Consider the following 17,527-nt stretch of genomic DNA (forward strand, 5'->3'; position numbering starts at 1 on the left):
CCAGAAGAGAAAGTCTCAGTCAAAAACGTCTTTACCAACATGGTAAGAGTCACATCCTATTCTTAAGTAGCTAAATCTACGATTTAGAAAAGTGTTCAAATAAATGGATAGTTTTCCCATTAGAAGATTTTTCAACTATATCCAGATGGAAAAACAAAAAGAAAATTAACTAGGATCATAGGGCTCCCTCCATCTTGGGTGCTAATGTTCTATTGACAAGTTATAATGAGGGCTTCTCTGCCCCAGAGTGAGGAATAGGCTCATTAAAACTTGAGGAACAGGATAGTAAGCTTTCAACTCCCTTGTTTTTTAAACTTCACTGGTTTTTAGAAATACTAAATGAATTGCCTGACAAAACGATGTTATTGATTTCAAAGTGTGTCTGCATTCTTGTGCTTGCATTTGCATTTGAATCTGAGCTACTTAGAGTTCAGTTGTTGGATAGAAGAATGGAAATGAGAGTTCTGTGGTGGGCTCGAAAAGACTGATGTGTTGACTCTTCCACTTAGTCACTACGGAATAAGCCTCATACTAACCTTGGTTCTTCTTGATCAAAACACATCAATTAACATGGTTTGATCATTGCTTTCTTCTGGATTAAAAGAAAGGAGGATCCCAAATTTTAAACCATTAAATAAAATGGCTGTTCCACAATATAACCCTATTAGGATGCCAAGCAATAACTCTGGAAGGGGCTGTTAATGTATACTCTCAATAATCTAAGCCTGAGCATGTATTATGCTATAATAGTAAATAACCACCAAATCACTTAGATTTGGCTCTGAAAATGCACTACATGACTTGTGTGTATGTGTAGCAGGTGTGCCCTCCAATTACTTTTTCTTATGCTAATATTAGCGTGGGTTTCTATACCTCAAGTACATAATTGGTGGCAGAAAGAGGAAAAAGTCAGAGGTGACTCTAAAGTTCAGAGTCATTTTTAAGAAGAGAAGCAGTTTAAGGGAGGACAATGTTTCACACATGTTGAGTTGGAGTTGATATAGAGGGAACAACTCCAGTGAAAATGTCCCTCGGGAAGACAGGTTCTATATCATCTACAGAGGGCCTAGAATGGTATCTCAGGAAATGGCCACGGTTAGGTGTAAGAGCAGAGAAAAGGCAGCAAAGGAAGTACAGAAGGTGATGTCATTGACACAGAAGGAGAATCAGTCTTCTTCTAAGTCCCAGATCTGTAAGAAAAGGCAGAGTTTTCAGGTGAGGGCACTAGTGCTTGAGAAGCTGATGGCTCAAGGCAGTACAGACTGCTGTAACTGGAGTTTGGGAGGTCATGGTAACTCAGATTGTACAAATAGAGGAGAGTGCTCAGGAATCATGTTGTAAGGGAGTATGGAGCAGGAGGGAATAAACAGGCAACATAGGCTAAAAGGGGTTGAGAGAGAATGAGAAAAATAAACCTATGGCTAACTTGGGGAGTGGGATCAAAGGAAAATGTGATTTGTTTGTCTTCTTCAAAAAAAGAGAAGACCTGGTTTTGGGGCAGGGGGCTGGAAAAAAAAAAAAAAGAGGAGACCTGTTCTTTCTTTTTTCAGGAGGGACTGAAGATAGCTGACAAAGGAGGTCACTGGAGAAGCATGATTTTGAAAGTGGTCGGCCGGGCGCGGTGGCTCAAGCCTGTAATCCAGCACTTTGGGAGGCCGAGACGGGCGGATCACAAGGTCAGGAGATCGAGACCATCCTGGCTAATACGGTGAAACCCCGTCTCTACTAAAGAATACAAAAAACTAGCCGGGCGACGAGGCGGGCGCCTGTAGTCCCAGCTACTTGGGAGGCGGAGGCAGGAGAATGGCGTGAACCTGGGAGGCGGAGCTTGCAGTGAGCTGAGATCCGGCCATCGCACTCCAGCCTGGGCGACAGAGCCAGACTCCGTCTCAAAAAAAAAAAAAAAAAGAAAGTGGTGAAACACAAGGGCTTTAGGAGCACCAGGGGGATAGGGAACCTCTGAGAGCAGAATCACGTCTTCCTCTGAGATGAGTGGGAAGCAAAGAGAGGCAGGGAGGTGGAGAGACATATTGAAGTGGTAAAAGAGGAAGGTCGTGTCATCATACAGAAGGAGATGAGGGGTGGAATTACAAGCGTGAGACAGCAGGAGAGTTTAAAATGGTTACTGGCAGGAGTGTCCTAGGACATCCAATTCGATAAAGTAAAAGATTGTTGAGCGGCAACGGCAATAAAGTAATGAGTCTGCTCAGGTTGAGCAGTATTTTTAGGCCAAGAATAAGAATCGAGTTCAAGATCAGGGACCAATGTTCTAGAAAGGCAGGTTAGTGGACATAATCCAGCAAGAGGAGATGCATGGAATAATCTCAAAGTGCCTTTCACTTTAGGATCCACAAGATGCTGCTGCTGCTGCTGCTGCTTTGTAGCTGCAGGATTCTGGTCTCAGGAAAACCCTCCATTCGTTTTCTGCATCAGTGCAGAATCTGAGGGCCACCAGATGAAGTTTGTTCTGAAAGAAAATATAGAGTTTTAACTAAAGACAGACAAGAAATGTGAAGAGGCAATCCATGCAACACAAAAGAAGAAAGAAAGAATTTGGGTGACTTGGTATAATTAATGAAATCACATTGAAGATTCAATTTTTCCATAATACCCTGTCAATGAAAGACCAATCTAAACTTTTCTATAGGAGATAGCATGGGCTATGAACACATGTTCTCAGCTTCCCCTGTAAGCCAATGACTCATATCCCATGGCTAAAAACAGTGACAGGCCTTAGAGTTACTATAAGAAAAAAACTCTGGAAGCCAAGTATATGTGTGCAAGTTGTTAAGTAAGGTAAATTACTTATCCTCTCTATCAGGCTTAGTTTTTCCTATCTGAAAACAGGCTCAATAAGTGGCTATGTCTCATAGGCCAATTTTGAGGAGTAAATGCATGAGACCTTATTCATTAATATATAAAATACCTACAGAACACTAACATAAATTTAACCATTTTTTTTTGTTTGTTTTTTTTTTTTTTTTTTTTTGAGACGGAGTCTCGCTCTATCGCCCAGGCTGGAGTGCAGTGGCCGATCTCAGCTCACTGCAAGCTCCACCTCCCGGGTTTACGCCATTCTCCTGCCTCAGCCTCCGGAGTAGCTGGGACTACAGGCGCCCGCCATCTCGCCCGGCTAGTTTTTTGTATTTTTTTAGTAGAGACGGGGTTTCGCCATGTTAGCCAGGATGGTCTCGATCTCCTGACCTCGTGATCCACCCGTCTCGGCCTCCCAAAGTGCTGGGATTACAGGCTTGAGCCACCGCGCCCGGCCTAACCATTGTTATTCTTTTTTTTTTTTTTTTTTTTTTTTTTTTTTTTTTTTTTTTTTTTTTTTTCTTCAGCTAAAAGAGCGGAAGAGGTGATTTATTTTAGGGTTGTTACACTCGGCCACAAACACAGAAATAGTCCAGAATGTCACAAGTCCAGGGCAGAGGACCAACATGGGCAGTTTTGTTTATGAGCAAGGTGGGTCTCAGAGGTGATCGGCGATCTGAGGGCGATGAAGTTCTAGATCCATTGAGACAAGCTCTAGACAGTAGCATGCAGTCCCACAACTTGTACCAGCATCCCCAGCGCCTGGCATTCCATGTTTCTGCTCCTGTGGCCTCCACGATGCAACAAGCTAGCGGTTTACTTGGACCTCTGCTCATCTTTCTTCTTTTGCGCTTCAGCCTGCGCATTCGCTTCTTCCTCCACTTGGCTCTCATGGCGCAGAGGTTTCCAGAAAAATGGCGCTAAGGCCGAGAGCACCATTGTTATTCTTAATTGCTTTTGCCCAGCATTTTTATTGCTCATGCCTTATGCAAACATTAACATGTTTCTAAGAATTTTTTTGTGTGTATTTTTCTCATGTCCCCCCTTAGATTATAAACTCTTAGGAGGCAAAGACCATATCTTATATATCTTATATTCAGCTATGTTCTAATTATTGATAGCTGTGTTGCTAACAATCTCATGATTTAGTGGCATTAAACAGCAACCGTTTTCTTATGGTCGTGGATTCTACGCATCCAGAATTTGGAACAGACACAGCAGGGTCATCTCTTCTCTACTTCATGAGGCTGGAGGCTCAGCTCCTTGATTCAACTGACTGGAGGGGTAACATGAACAGCTGGGGGCTACAACCCCTGAGGGCCAGAGGGTTCACTTCCAAGATGGCTTCATCACTCACATGTCTTAAGCCTGGGTTGAAATGGCTGTAGGACAGGTTTAGCTGGGGCTATCCCTAAGAAAGGCTACCTGAGTCCTCTTCAGCATAGTGGTCTCAGGGTAGTCTGTCTTTTTACATGGCAGCACAGCACTCCAAGAGCAAGTGCTTCAGAGAACAAGATAGAGCGGTTTGGTCTTTGATGATCAAGTCTCAGAAGTTACCTAGTATCACTTCTGTCATACGGTATGGATCAAAGTAGCCACAAGCACGCCTAGATTTAAGGAGAGGATCCCACCTATCAATGAGAGAAGTGTCCAAGAATTGTGGCCATTTTGTTCAACTGTCACAGTCCTCTTTCATGGCACCTCTTGTTTATAACGCCTTAACACACCTCTTGTAACTGTTCCCTCCTCTCCACATGCTCTGGCATTGCTCTAGTTCAGGGCCTTGTCTTTTCTCACTTGGAGCACTGCAACCATTATTTAAATCATCTATCTGCCTCCACTCCCGCCCTGTCTTATCCGCTTTTCGTATAGAAGCCAGGGTGAATCTGTAAAACCATAAATCCTTCCTTAAAACCTGTCAATACCTTCCCACTGTCCTTATAACAAAGTCTAAACTCATGACTGCTATTGCAATTTCCCCAGCCTCCTCTTTCATCACCCTGTGCTTCATGCTTCACACCCTGCTCATTCTCACGTTGTCTTGATTTTCTTCTCCCAGTGTTCCCCATCTAAGCAAATGGAACTACAGTGCCATACAGATGCCATCCATTTCTCTCCAACTCTACCCTACTAGTCCAGAGCCCACCATTTGTCATTATGAGCACAGTAGTGGCCTCCCAGCTAGTCTCCTTACTTCTGTCTTTGCTGTCTTACAACTTGTTCTCATCTTGCCCCTAAGAGCTCCTTCTAAAACTTATATTAATATCACATCTGCACTTCAAACTCAAATGTTTCAAAACTGAACCCATTATTGGCCCGCAAAACCGCTCTTTTTTTCTGAATTACCTCTTTCATTGAGTATGTAATCCAAAACTGTGGACTTCATCTTTCATTTCTAGTCTCTCCTTCACAACTCACAATTGGGCACGAAGTTTTTTTTAAGCATACAGTATAATGCATAGTACTTAGAAAAAGACAACCCGGGTGCAAATCTAGGCTCTGCTATTTACCAGCATGTAATTAAAGAAAGAAACTTATCTGAGTACTGAAGTTTATGTCTGTGAAATGGAAAAGATATTAATATATATTTCTCAAGGTGGATATGTGTTTTCAAGGAGCTAGTTCTTGAAACCCATTTGCATCATGAGTCTCACATAAGAACATTAATAAAAGTTCTATATAAGTTTGCTTTCCTTCATGTATATCTATATACACACACATATATATTTTTCTATATGTGTGTGTGTGTGTATATATATATGAAATATATATATATGGAGTTTTGCTCTGTTGCCCTGGCTGGAGTGCAGTGGTGCAATCTCAGCTCACTGCAACTGCCACCTTCCAGGTTCAAGCAATTCTTCTACCTCAGCCTCCAGAGTAGCTGATATGACAGGTGCGTGCCACCATGCTCGTCTAAATTTTTGTATTTTTTTAGTAGAGACAGGGTTTCATCGTGCTGGCCAAGCTGGTCTTGAACTCCTGACCTCGTGATCCATGCCCCCGGCCTCCCAAAGAGCTGGGATTACAGGTGTGAACCACTGCACTTGGCCTATTTTTCTTATTAAATTAGATTCTCAACCTGGTTTAAGCAAACAAGCTAGCAAAAGCATTTATGGAGCTCAGAAAATTGAAAATTGGTGATTATTAAATGATATTAGGAAATTAATATTAATTTTGTTAGATGTATAAAGTAGATTATTATTATATGAGTAAATACTCTTAATATTTTTAGAGATTCATATGGAAGTATTTATGGTTAAATATCTGTAAAGTATATTATGTTCCTCAGGGAAAAATAGATGATGCATGTATAGAAAAATATAAATGAATGATAAATTTAGATGATGGATATTCACTATACTATTCTCGCTCTTTTTCTGCATTTGAAAATTTTAATAAATAAGAAGTAAATAATACAAGGAAAATAGTCCATCTGTTATATGCCTAGAATCATCTACTTCACTTTATTCCTAATAATTGCTCTGTTTAGAGGTTGGCCGATTTTTCCTGTAAAGCCCCAAGTAGTAAATATTTTAGATTATGTGGGCCATATGGTCTCTGTGACAACTACTCAACTCTGCTATTGTAAAGCAAAAGCTACCATTGATAATGCATAGATGAATGGGAATGGCTGTGTTCCAATAAAACCTTATTTACAAAATCAGATAGTGGGCCAGATTTAGCCCACGGGCTGGAGTTTGCTGACCCCTGCTCTAATGGAAGCTTTCATTGGCTGTCACCTGATTACTCTTACAACCCGCTAACCCATCTCCTTACCTTCAGACTTCTCTTCTCTCTAATCCACCACCCACAAAGAAGCAGTAGCAAAGTTCCCTCTTCCCCCTGCTTATAACCCTGCTGTAGTTCCCTATCCCTTCACACCCTCGCAAACTTCTTCAGGTTTGACTCTCATCAGTAATCCCCAACAACCCCCTTCCAATGCACACACATATGCATGCACATGCACACACATACACTCTTTAGATTCTGTAAGGTCTTTCTGTTTTCAGATATATTCATCCCTTGGTATTTGTGGGCGATTGGTTCTAGGACCCCTCCTCAGATATCAAAATCCACAAATGCTCAAGTACCTTATATAAAATGGTGTAGTATTTGTATATAACCTATACATTACCTCTCATATACATAAATCATTTATAGATTACTTATGTCTAGTACAGTGTGAATGCTTTAGGCTATATTTTTATTTGCATTTTATTGTATTGTTATTTTAATATATATGTACATATATAAATATACTTTTTTAGATACAGGATCTCTCTCTATTGCCTTGGCTGGAGTACAGTGGCACAATCATAGGTCACTGCAGCCTCAAACTCAAGTGATCCTCTCTCTTCAGCCTCTAAGTAGTTGGGACTACAGGTGCAAGGCACCGCGTCAGCTTCAAGTATTTTTGATCCACGGTTGAAGTACTCATACCCATGGATATGGAAGGCCAATTGTAGATCTCTCCGGCTTGGAAGGCTCCTCTCCACCTTACTTTTATATTTGAAGGGTTACTTGAACTCTTCCTCCTCCTTCAAGACTCAACTCATCCTCCCCTTCCATCAGGGAAGCCTCACAGTCCTTTCCCCAGCATGCATATATGCATGCCATACACACAGAAACAGACAGGGTTGGGGCTCTTCCTTGATGCTCTCAAAACTCCATGTTAGCTCTTTGTCTTGGCACTTGTTACACTTCCTACTGTGGTGTGATTATTTCTCTGCTTTCTTCATTTGTTTAGAAGTTCCTTGAGAGCTGGGACTGCATCTTACCCTCAATATTCAATACAGAGTCTGATATATAATTAAATGAACATTCTGATTCACTACATATATGCTCTTTATTAGGAATTTCAAGATGCTATAAAAAAAGTATTTGAACTTCACACAACCTCTAGAGATATAAAAATTATGAATGAATAAATAATTAAATAAACACCAGAACCGAAATACTTCCTCTTGGAAGTGAGTTAGACCACCATTAGGTCTAAAGATATAGAGATCTAGACACAATGTAGAATAAACAGTATAGAGCATGGACTAAATTTCAGCCCCCATTCACCACCTTCACCTGAAGCCCTTGTGCAGTGAGTACCTGCATAAACATATGCAGCTCCCCTGTTTGTGGCCCAGATCATATGTATGGGTGGGCCAAAACAAACAACAGCCTAATCCTTGTAGAGTCTGGGTAAACAATCCATTGGTACAGCATTCACTCCTCAGCTTGTCTTACAACAGTGGTCCTCAACAGGAAGCATGCAGTGAGGATGGTATCAGAATCCATGGGAAACTTTTTCAATCTTTTCATCTGGGCTATGAAACCCTAGCTCCTGCTCTCAAAATTCTGATATACTTCTCTAGGGCATTCTCATCCTGCAGTATGGCATGCTCTCAAGGAGTAGAACACGTCTGGATGTGGGTTTAACTTGCAATGCTCCACAGGTCACTCTAATAGTCCTCCCATAACCCCACCTTTATCCCCGACATACTGACAGCTGCCTAAGAATCAATCAACCATTGACTCAATCAACAGATGAATGTATTGGTTTGACCATGTTCCATGTACTTGTAGTTAAACACAACCAGTCCTGACCATTCCTCTGGAAGACATTGCAATATATGACTTAAATGACTAGGCTAGACCTGACTCATGAATTCAGACACAAGTTGTTATTTTGGTTCATGCCTTGTTCCAGTTTCTTTTGTTTTGTTTGTTTGCATGTTTGTTTTTGAGATGGAGCCTTGCTCTGTCACCCAGGCTGGAGTGCAATGGCGTGATCTCAGCTCACTGCAACCTCCGCCTCCCAGGTTCAAGCTTTTCTCCTGCCTCACCCTCCAGAGTAGCTTCATTCAGTTTTTAACCTCAGTTATTTAAGCAAGTGTGAACATGTGGAGTTGTAAGTTTTGCCTCAGGGAAGTGTCAATGCATGCCACTGCGAATTTAAACCATTCTATTTATAGGAATAATACATTAGGGATTTTTTGACACACCATCCTTAGATTTCCTGATGAGGAACTATAAAAATTATAGCTCCTCATCAGGAAATCTAAGGATGGTGTGTCAAATGTTCAACCAACATTTCTTCAACACTTATTATGTTCAAGACCCTATGCTGGTAACTGTAAGTGACATAAATGCTTAAAAAAAAGGGGGGGGGGGGCAATACTATTCTCTCAAGGAGCTCCAAGACTGATGATGAATAAATCAAGTGAAGAGATAATTCAAAGTTTACAGGGCTTATCAACCAGAAGATATCCTCCTCCCAAGAAAGGCTTTTAGGATATTTGGAATGAAGGAGTTCATTGCTGATGCCATTTGTTATTGTTACAAAGAAAAATATTTCAAGTTTATAATGTGCACTATTTGAAATAATCGAGCCACATGATAATGAGGGATATTTAGTTTAGGATAGGGACTTTCAAATGACACTGTTTACCCTTCCAGTGTCATTTATACATGACAATTTTAACATACTATTTAGAGGGGCACAGACCTTTCATCTTCACATCAGAATCACCAGGGGTGATGAAAGGTGTTATGGTAGGAATGTGTGGATAGAATGAAGGCAAGATTAAAAGGTTAAGATGCACAGATATGTTAAGTGTCTTATTCAGCTCAGGCTGCTATAACAAAAATACCATAGAATGGGTGGCTAAAACATCAATAGTTATTTTTCACAGTTCTAGAGGCTGAGGAGTCCAAGATCAAGGTCCTGGCAGATTTGGTGTCTGGTGAAGCCTTCCAAGTTCATATCTGACTGTCTTCTTGCTGTGTCCTCACATGATGGAAAGCAAAGGGTGACAGCAAGCTCCCATATCTCTTCTTATAATCTCATTCATGAGGGCTTCATCCTCACTACCTAATATCTCTCAAAGGCCCCACTTCTAGATACCATCATGTTGTAGGATTTCAACATATGAATTTTAGGGACACACGAACATTCAGTTCATAAAAGTAAGTGTCTTAAGAAGCATTATATGATATGAAGTGCTACGATAGCCTTCTGAGTTCAAAAGAGGGAAGGATCACATATGGTTGGGAATCCCAAGAGATAAATGAGGTTTGAGATAGGCTCCAAAGGATCCAAAAAGTTCACCAGTAGATGTTGAAAGCGTTCAAAATAGAAAGAACAGCAGAGGTAAAAACCTAGAGGTGTGCTGTGGTTTGAATGTATGCGTCCCTCCAAAATTTACATGTTGAACCTTAAACCCCAATGTCATAGTAATAAAAAGTGGAACCTTTATGAGGTAATTTAGTCATGAAGGCAGAGCCCTCATGAATAGGTTTAGTGACCTTATAAAAGGGCTACAGGGAACTAACTAGTCCCATTTTGCCCTTCTGTTTTTCTGCTATGCGAAGTCACAGCATTTGTCCCCTCTGCCTTTCTGTTCCTTCTATCATGTAAGAACACAGCGTTTGAGGATGCAGTGTTCAAGTCGTCATCTTAGAAGCAGAGATGGGGTCCTCATCAGACAACAAACCTGTTGGCCCCTTGATCTTGGACTTTCCAGACTCTAGATCTGGAAAGAATACATTTCTCTTGTTCATAAATTGCCCAGTCTGGAGTATTTTGTTACAGCATCACACATGGGCTAGGAAAAAATGGAAAAGTGCTGGTAAAAGTGTTCAGGGCGAGGCAATTATTATGTTTAGAATGACAACTTTGTGTAGTAGATAATGGGAGATCAATCAGGGAAGCAAAGTCAGTCTCACTCTTGACTCCCAGGTGATAATTTTCATCAGGTATTGTTCTAGGCATGACCATTGCCTTGTTCCATCTTACTTAAGTCACTTGTGGATTAAAAGGAAACATGTTTACATCATCAGTCCTCACAGATTTCTCAAGATTTTTTTTCCACTTGGCATAAAACTGATATTGATATTGATGTCAAAACTGAGTGATGCTGTAAAGTACTAGTTTGGAGCAGACTGCCTGGTTTCGAATTGCAGCTTCTCCTCTTACTAGTGACTTTAGACCCATGACTCAGTGTTATGGGTTGAGTTGCACCCACTTCCCAATTCATATTTTGAAATCCTAACTCCCAGTACCTTGAAGTGTGACTTTATTTGGAGATGGGATATTTACAGAGATAATCAGGTTAAAGTTACAGTGAGCTCTAATCCAATATGACTGATATCCTCCTAAAAAGGAGAAATTTAGGGACAGAGACAGATATGCATGGAAGGAAGACAATGTGAAGAGATATAGAAAAAAGATGGCTATCTACAAGCCAAGGATGCAGGCTTGAAACAGATCCTCTCCTCACAATTTTGTGGAGAAACCTACTCTGCCAGTCCCTTGATCACAGACTTTTAGACTGAAAGACTGTGAGGCAATAAATTCCCATTGTGTAGCCCACCCAGTTTGTGGTACTTTGTTACAGCAGCCCTCCAAACTAAGAAGCCTAACCTCTCAGGCTTCAGCTTCCTCATCTGTAAAATTAGTATAATAGTAGCTGCCTTGGCCAGGCGTGGTGGCTCATGCCTGTAATCCCAGCACTTTGGGAGGCTGAGGCGAGCAGATCACGAGGTCAGGAGATCGAGACCATCCTGGCTAACACTGAAACTCTGTCTCTACTAAAAATACAAAAAAGTAGCTGAGCATGGTGGCACATGCCTGTAATCCGAGTTACCCAGGAGGCTGAGGCAAGAGAATCGCTTGAACCCGGGAGGCGGATGTTGCAGTGAGCCGAGATTAGGCCACTGCAGCACTCCAGCCTGTGCCACAGAGCAAGACTCCGTCTCGAGAAAAAAAAAAACGGTAGCTTCCTCATGCTGTAGTTGTGATGAATAAAAGACTTAAGACACATAAAGTGCTTAATGTTTACACTAAAAGTAAGTGTGTGATATTAATGTTAATGGCTTTTTTTCCTGTCAAACCATTTATCTTTCTATGTTCCAGTAACTTCCTTATGTATATTTTTATAAGGAAGGCTTAGACATTTGCCCTTTACTTTCAACTAGCTCTTCTTAGCTTACAATTACAATCTCACTTTATTAAGGTTGTTTCCTATATAAGTTTTTTATTCTTTGCCATCCAATCAGACTGCTTCTCAATGTAAATCTACCTCTTTCGTTAAACATAGTATTTTCTTTCATTTATGTTGCCTGAACTCCTGTGACCCTATCAAATAGATTTCCCACAAGTTTCTTTTTTTTTTTTTTTTTTTTTTGAGACGGAGTCTCGCTCTATCGCCCGGGCTGGAGTGCAGTGGCCGGATCTCAGCTCACTGCAAGCTCCGCCTGCCGGGTTCACGCCATTCTCCTGCCTCAGCCTCCCGAGTAGCTGGGACTACAGGCGCCCGCCACCTCGCCCGGCTAGTTTTTTGTATTTTTTAGTAGAGACGGGGTTTCACCGTGTTAGCCAGGATGGTCTCGATCTCCTGGTAGAAATGGAAAGTAGGTATGTTCTTGAGAGTGCATCTTTAAGACAAATACCAAGATAAGAGGTATTTGTCTTAAAGATGCACTCTCAAGAACATACCTACTTTCCATTTCTACCTGCAAATAGCAAAACAATATCAACTGACAGAGATAATTACCCACTTGAGAAAGAATCGTTATTTCTTTCTACTGCAGTACAGAGCAAGAGAAATGTCACTCTGGCTCAGGTTATATTAAGAAGCTTTATGTCACATGCAGCAGTGCAAACTGACACATGCTGTGCTTCTGGATTAGGTCTGGGGTTACAAATCTAAAGAAACACTTTTGTATAGAAGCAAGTATTAGTGACTGTAAGTAACAAATCTGCTATGTATATTTTTTCCTTCTGCGTTCTTTATTTTTGCTGTGTTGGGACAATAAGAGTGTTGAAATTAATTGTGTAATTTTACCCACGTCTCTAGTGTTAATTTTTAGCTATATTTAGTACCTTGTTTCCTGCATTTTCATGACAGTAGGGGAAAGGCCCCTACATCCTTACAGTCCAGAGACTGATATCTGGGAATTACATCCTCCTTTTGCTACTGACTAACATATGACTTGAGGTGAGTTTTCTCTCTCCAGGCCTCAGTTTCTCCACTTGCAAAATTAGAATGTGAGACTATATGATCTCAGTTTCACCCAGCTCTAAAATGCGAAGATATTCTCAAGCTCTGTGATAACACAACATAGGATCCAGTAAGGGCACAGAGGCCAGTTAACTCTGGTTTTCCCCTTGGCTTTTTGCCTTTCTATCTGAGGTCTTTACTACTTGTGTTTTTAATTCTGTTTTAGCTCCCTATGAGGCTTTACTGGAAGCATCGGAATTAGAAAGCTAAATATTCTACACTGGTCCCAGTGATTACGTAATGAATACAAAAACATCACCCGAAAGTTATTTGACAAGGTAAGTGATGTTCACATTCAATGCAGGGCTTCAGCAAGGTGATGATGTGAGGACCAAAGACAAATTACAGATAATCGATTGAGGTTTTCATGTGTGTGATGAACAACCCCGATTTTCAATTATATGTGAAAAGTAATTATCCTCCATTTTTCTAGTAGACAACGAAAGTTGTCTTATAGATGTTATATGTAAATGTGGGCACATGGAAACATTCATCTTTAATGAGATAGAATTTGAGTGGCAGGAAAGAGAACAAAGGGGAAGCAGACATCAGAGGGTCAGAAAGATGGCTCTAGGGTAGAAGCACGAAGGCTTTTTCCTCTGCCTTATATTGCCCTCTCACCCTCATCCCACGGGGACTGAACAGAGATGTTTCCAGTACAGTGAGTGAGAGGCACTTTCTTTCTTCCTTTTTTTTTTTTTTTTTTGGACAGAGTTTCACTCTTGTTGCCCAGGCTGGAGTACAGTGGTGCAATCTCAGATCACCGCAACCTCCACCTCCCAGGTTCAAGCAATTCTCCTGCCTCAGCCTCCCGAGTAGCTGGGATTACAAGCAGGTGCCACCACGCCCAGCTAATTTTGTATTTTTAGTAGAGACGGGTTTCTCCACATTGGTCAGGCTGGTCTCGAACTCCCGACCTCAAGTGACCCACCCGCCTCAGCCTCCCAAAGTGCTGGGATTACAAGCGTGAGCCACCACACCCAGCCGAGAGGCACTTTTTAAGGTATCTGATTAAGAAAGAGGGGTGTCTGAAAGGATTAAGCTCTGTTTGGAAAGTCATGGGGTAAAAAAGGTCATGGAACTCGTCACAGGCTGGGCACAAGCTAAAGAGTGTGGGATTTAGGAAAGAAAGTTACCAGCATGGGTGCGGGATGCAGGGTACAGAGGGAGGTGGGTTAAGTAAGTAAAGCAGGTAGATGACTATGGAGAAAGTCAGTAGAAAGGATCTGACTTCTTCTTTCTACTCGTAGCTGAGGAAAATAGAAAACGGTAAGTCAATTTTTTTTAAATCCAGCCATAGAAAATTGGACTCTAATATCACAGATTGGTAAATTACAAATGTATCCATCTATATTATATTTGGGTTTGACAACGGTCACCATGCCCTGAAGTACAGTTTTTTTTCTGTAAACGGCTGGAGAGACACAAGGGATATTGACCACTAGAGGTGAGTGGCATTCAGGAGAAGAAAAGGATAAGAGCGCCTCCCAGTTTTCTACTAAAGAGGAAAACTCCTTTAATCTAATGATCCTGAGCCTAAGGACCAGGGACTTTGGAAGAAATACTCATCATGCGTTATATGCAGACATATATGTGATGTGTCTCACAGACATATGCATCGCTATTTGCCACTGTTTTTCGTTTCTCAAATCAATGTCTATCCCTTTGCAAGTCATAAAACAAAATTCCAGCTAAAAACACTCTCGATTTATGGTTGTGTTTGGTTGTTTTGTACTTTATTGATCTCCAGATCACCTGGCATTTCTAAAAAGTGAACTTCATTCTGGAAACATTTGGGAACTCTGTTTTTATGTCTTAGGTAGCAGCAATGGACCTGTTTAGCAGAAAATGCCGTGGTAAATGATTGCCTTAATGCATTGGCTGCAATGTTTTTGACAAATTAAGAAACATTTAGAGATGCTGGTGGACAGAATTTCTTGGAGAACCTATTGTTTCTTTTTCTGGGGTGATGGATGTGATGAACTTTAGAAAGCCTGGTATCTCCAGAGTCAGGCAGAGAAGGTGAAAAGGACTGAGAGACTCGGGAGCTGTCTGTATTGCCATGAGCAGCAGATTGGAGAGTAAACAGGAACAGATACCAAAAAGAAAGTCTCTCCCATTTAGAGAGCATTAGGATACACAAAGAGTCATGTCCCATCAGCTCCCATCTTTTGGAATTCATGGAGGCAACCTTGTCACAGAATCCTGGCCTTCTCTCCTTTGAAAATTTTACACAATTCCCATGCTTGCTGAAGGAAAGTAATTACTTACATACTTTTAAGATCCATCTACACACAGCACTTGGGTCTCTGACATGAGTGAGGTTACTTGAAATATGTTACATAAACTTTCTCTTTCATCCTCCCTACTTCCACTTATCCTCTTGGTGAACAGATGAAGACTTCTCTGTGCAAGTTCCTTATAAGGTAGCAGTGTACCAAATGAGTACTACTGTAATTAGTTTTTTGAAGAATTTATTGAGAAGTAGTTGTGAGAGAGCCCAGAATGTAGGCATTATGTAGACTTGAGAAAATGCTTCGCAGTCCACTAACGGTAAAAGAGCACAGGTACATACTAATAATAAGTGAATCTGTTACTGCTTCACACCAAAAAAAAAAAAAAAAACTGACCTGTTGTCAGAGCAAGGAAAAAAGAATAGTGATTTTATTTTTGCAAAGATTTACTTTCAAGAGTAAAAGAAAAGTCAGGCTCTTTGGTAATGTAACTCCATCAATGGCAGAGTAGAGAAACTCGAATAATCCAAGAATGACTTGATTAATAGGCAATGATGTAACTTGAAGACATGTTCATTTAAGAGAAATATCAAAAAGAAGTAAAACCTTGCCTCCCAACCCATGGTTCATAAGACAGCAGATCAGAAATAATGAGAACTACAAAGAAGGTAAAGAAAACTAAGCTGCAGGAAATTATTTTTCATACTTAAATCCTTCTGGAAGAAGGACAGATCTTAACTACATAACCTTTTCAGGTTCTCCAAACGCTTGGTCACTTTGCCATTTTCACCACTCTCTCCACAATTATTAAATATTATTACTGCATTTGCCACAGATGCCTTGCTTTTAAGGATTTCATTTTAAAAGTTGAAGTACCCAAGTGTTTATTTTCTATAATACAACATATTATAATAGTGCTCTTTAGCGAATGCTGTAGCCAACTCACGCCCAGTTTCCATTATAGTCATTATTTTAAGACGTCTAATTTGGTGAAAAAAATTGCTCTATAAAGACACCTAAACAGCAAGTTCTCATATGAGCAAGGAAATTTTAAGGTCATAAAATGTTTTTTAAAAGATAATAAATAATCGTTAATAGCTTAGACTACCTTTCTGAGCTCTTAAAAGTTGAAAATGAGTTGTTGAAGTTTTGCTGTTGTTTTTTTCTCTTTTCTGGAGGAAATAAAAGACAACCTATTATGCCTCCATCTAGAGCAGGCTTCTTTCTAACTTATTTGCCCTTATAAGTCAGGCTATAAAGAGGTGAGAATCAGCTCCAGATTTGTTGCACCTTTCTTTTATAGTCATGAATATTGCTGTTTTCACTGGCTTGAGGGGAAAAAAAAGTATGGTGCTTCTTGCAGTCATTAAAATAGCATTGTTTAAAGACAGTTTCATTAATGCTTGGTTCTTGAAATCTTACCCTGGGGCACGAGCACTAAGTGTGGTGAAAAAGAGCACAAGATTTGCAGTGAAATAGCACAACAATCAAATCCTGGCTCCGCCAAGCTTTCCAACCCTTACTAAGTTACTGAAGGACCTTGAACCTCAGTTTTCTCAGGCTTAAAATAAAAACTAAGAATGGTAAGGGTTAAATGAGATAAAGTACATAAAATCATTTAAACACAGTGTCAGGTGCCTAGTAGGTGCACAATAAGTAGTAGCAAAAGTGATAGTGGTGGCTGCGATTTCTTTCCATGGGAATGTAGGGGAAGAAAAATCCAGTCCCACTCTTTCTGGTTCTTGGCTGGGTCACTGTAACAAAAGGCTGAGTAGCAAGAGAAGGGCACAGAAATATGTTTAATATAACTTTTACCTAATTAAGAACTTTCATAAGGAAATGAAGACCTAAGGAAAAAGTTAAACTTGAGCATTTTTATGCTGGGTTTGATGAAGACTATAGTCATGGAAAAATGTGATCCAACAGAAAGACGTATGAGCTAAGAGTACTAAACTTAGGAAAACTTAACAAGGCCTGTTCATGCAAATTCTTCTGTTTCCCTCTGTCTTGGGAGAAAAATATGTTCCTTTCCTCCGGGTATAAGAAGGGCACTTATCATGTGAGGGTCTTCTGACCTACTTCAGGGGAAGGTCAGAGTCCTAATTGCACCTGCCATTTCTCAAATTCCTTCAGCTTAAAATATTCAAAATGCCAAGATGCCATATTTTGGGGAGAATGTTCTTAACCCCATCAGGAATAAAACTATAGCATCTCATCTGGGCCAAAGAAATATGTAGGATGTGTAAATCCATGCAAGTCAAGGCTCTTATTAATCTCATTCCATGAACGGCAGTTAAAGATTGGGAAACATACACACACACACCTACACCCAGTTAAACTTCCATCCTTCTGAGACCCAGAGAATACGCAGTGAAGAAGGGTTTCTGAAAGTAGGAAAGGAAAGAAAAAAATAACAGTCAA

General features: G+C 40.5%; 1 protein-coding gene across 1 annotated transcript; it reads right to left on the reverse strand.

Moving 5' to 3' along the window:
• Positions 1-3,286: 3,286 nt before the first annotated feature.
• Positions 3,287-3,748, reverse strand: LOC117078019. Its single transcript, XM_033201544.1, has one exon. The coding sequence runs from the start codon at positions 3,705-3,707 to the stop codon at positions 3,378-3,380; it is 330 nt and encodes a 109-aa protein (XP_033057435.1). The 5' UTR covers positions 3,708-3,748; the 3' UTR covers positions 3,287-3,377.
• Positions 3,749-17,527: the final 13,779 nt, after the last annotated feature.

The sequence above is a fragment of the Trachypithecus francoisi genome, unplaced genomic scaffold, assembly GCF_009764315.1.
Source record: "Trachypithecus francoisi isolate TF-2019V2 unplaced genomic scaffold, Tfra_2.0 Lachesis_group6, whole genome shotgun sequence".
NCBI classification, from domain to species: domain Eukaryota; kingdom Metazoa; phylum Chordata; class Mammalia; order Primates; family Cercopithecidae; genus Trachypithecus; species Trachypithecus francoisi.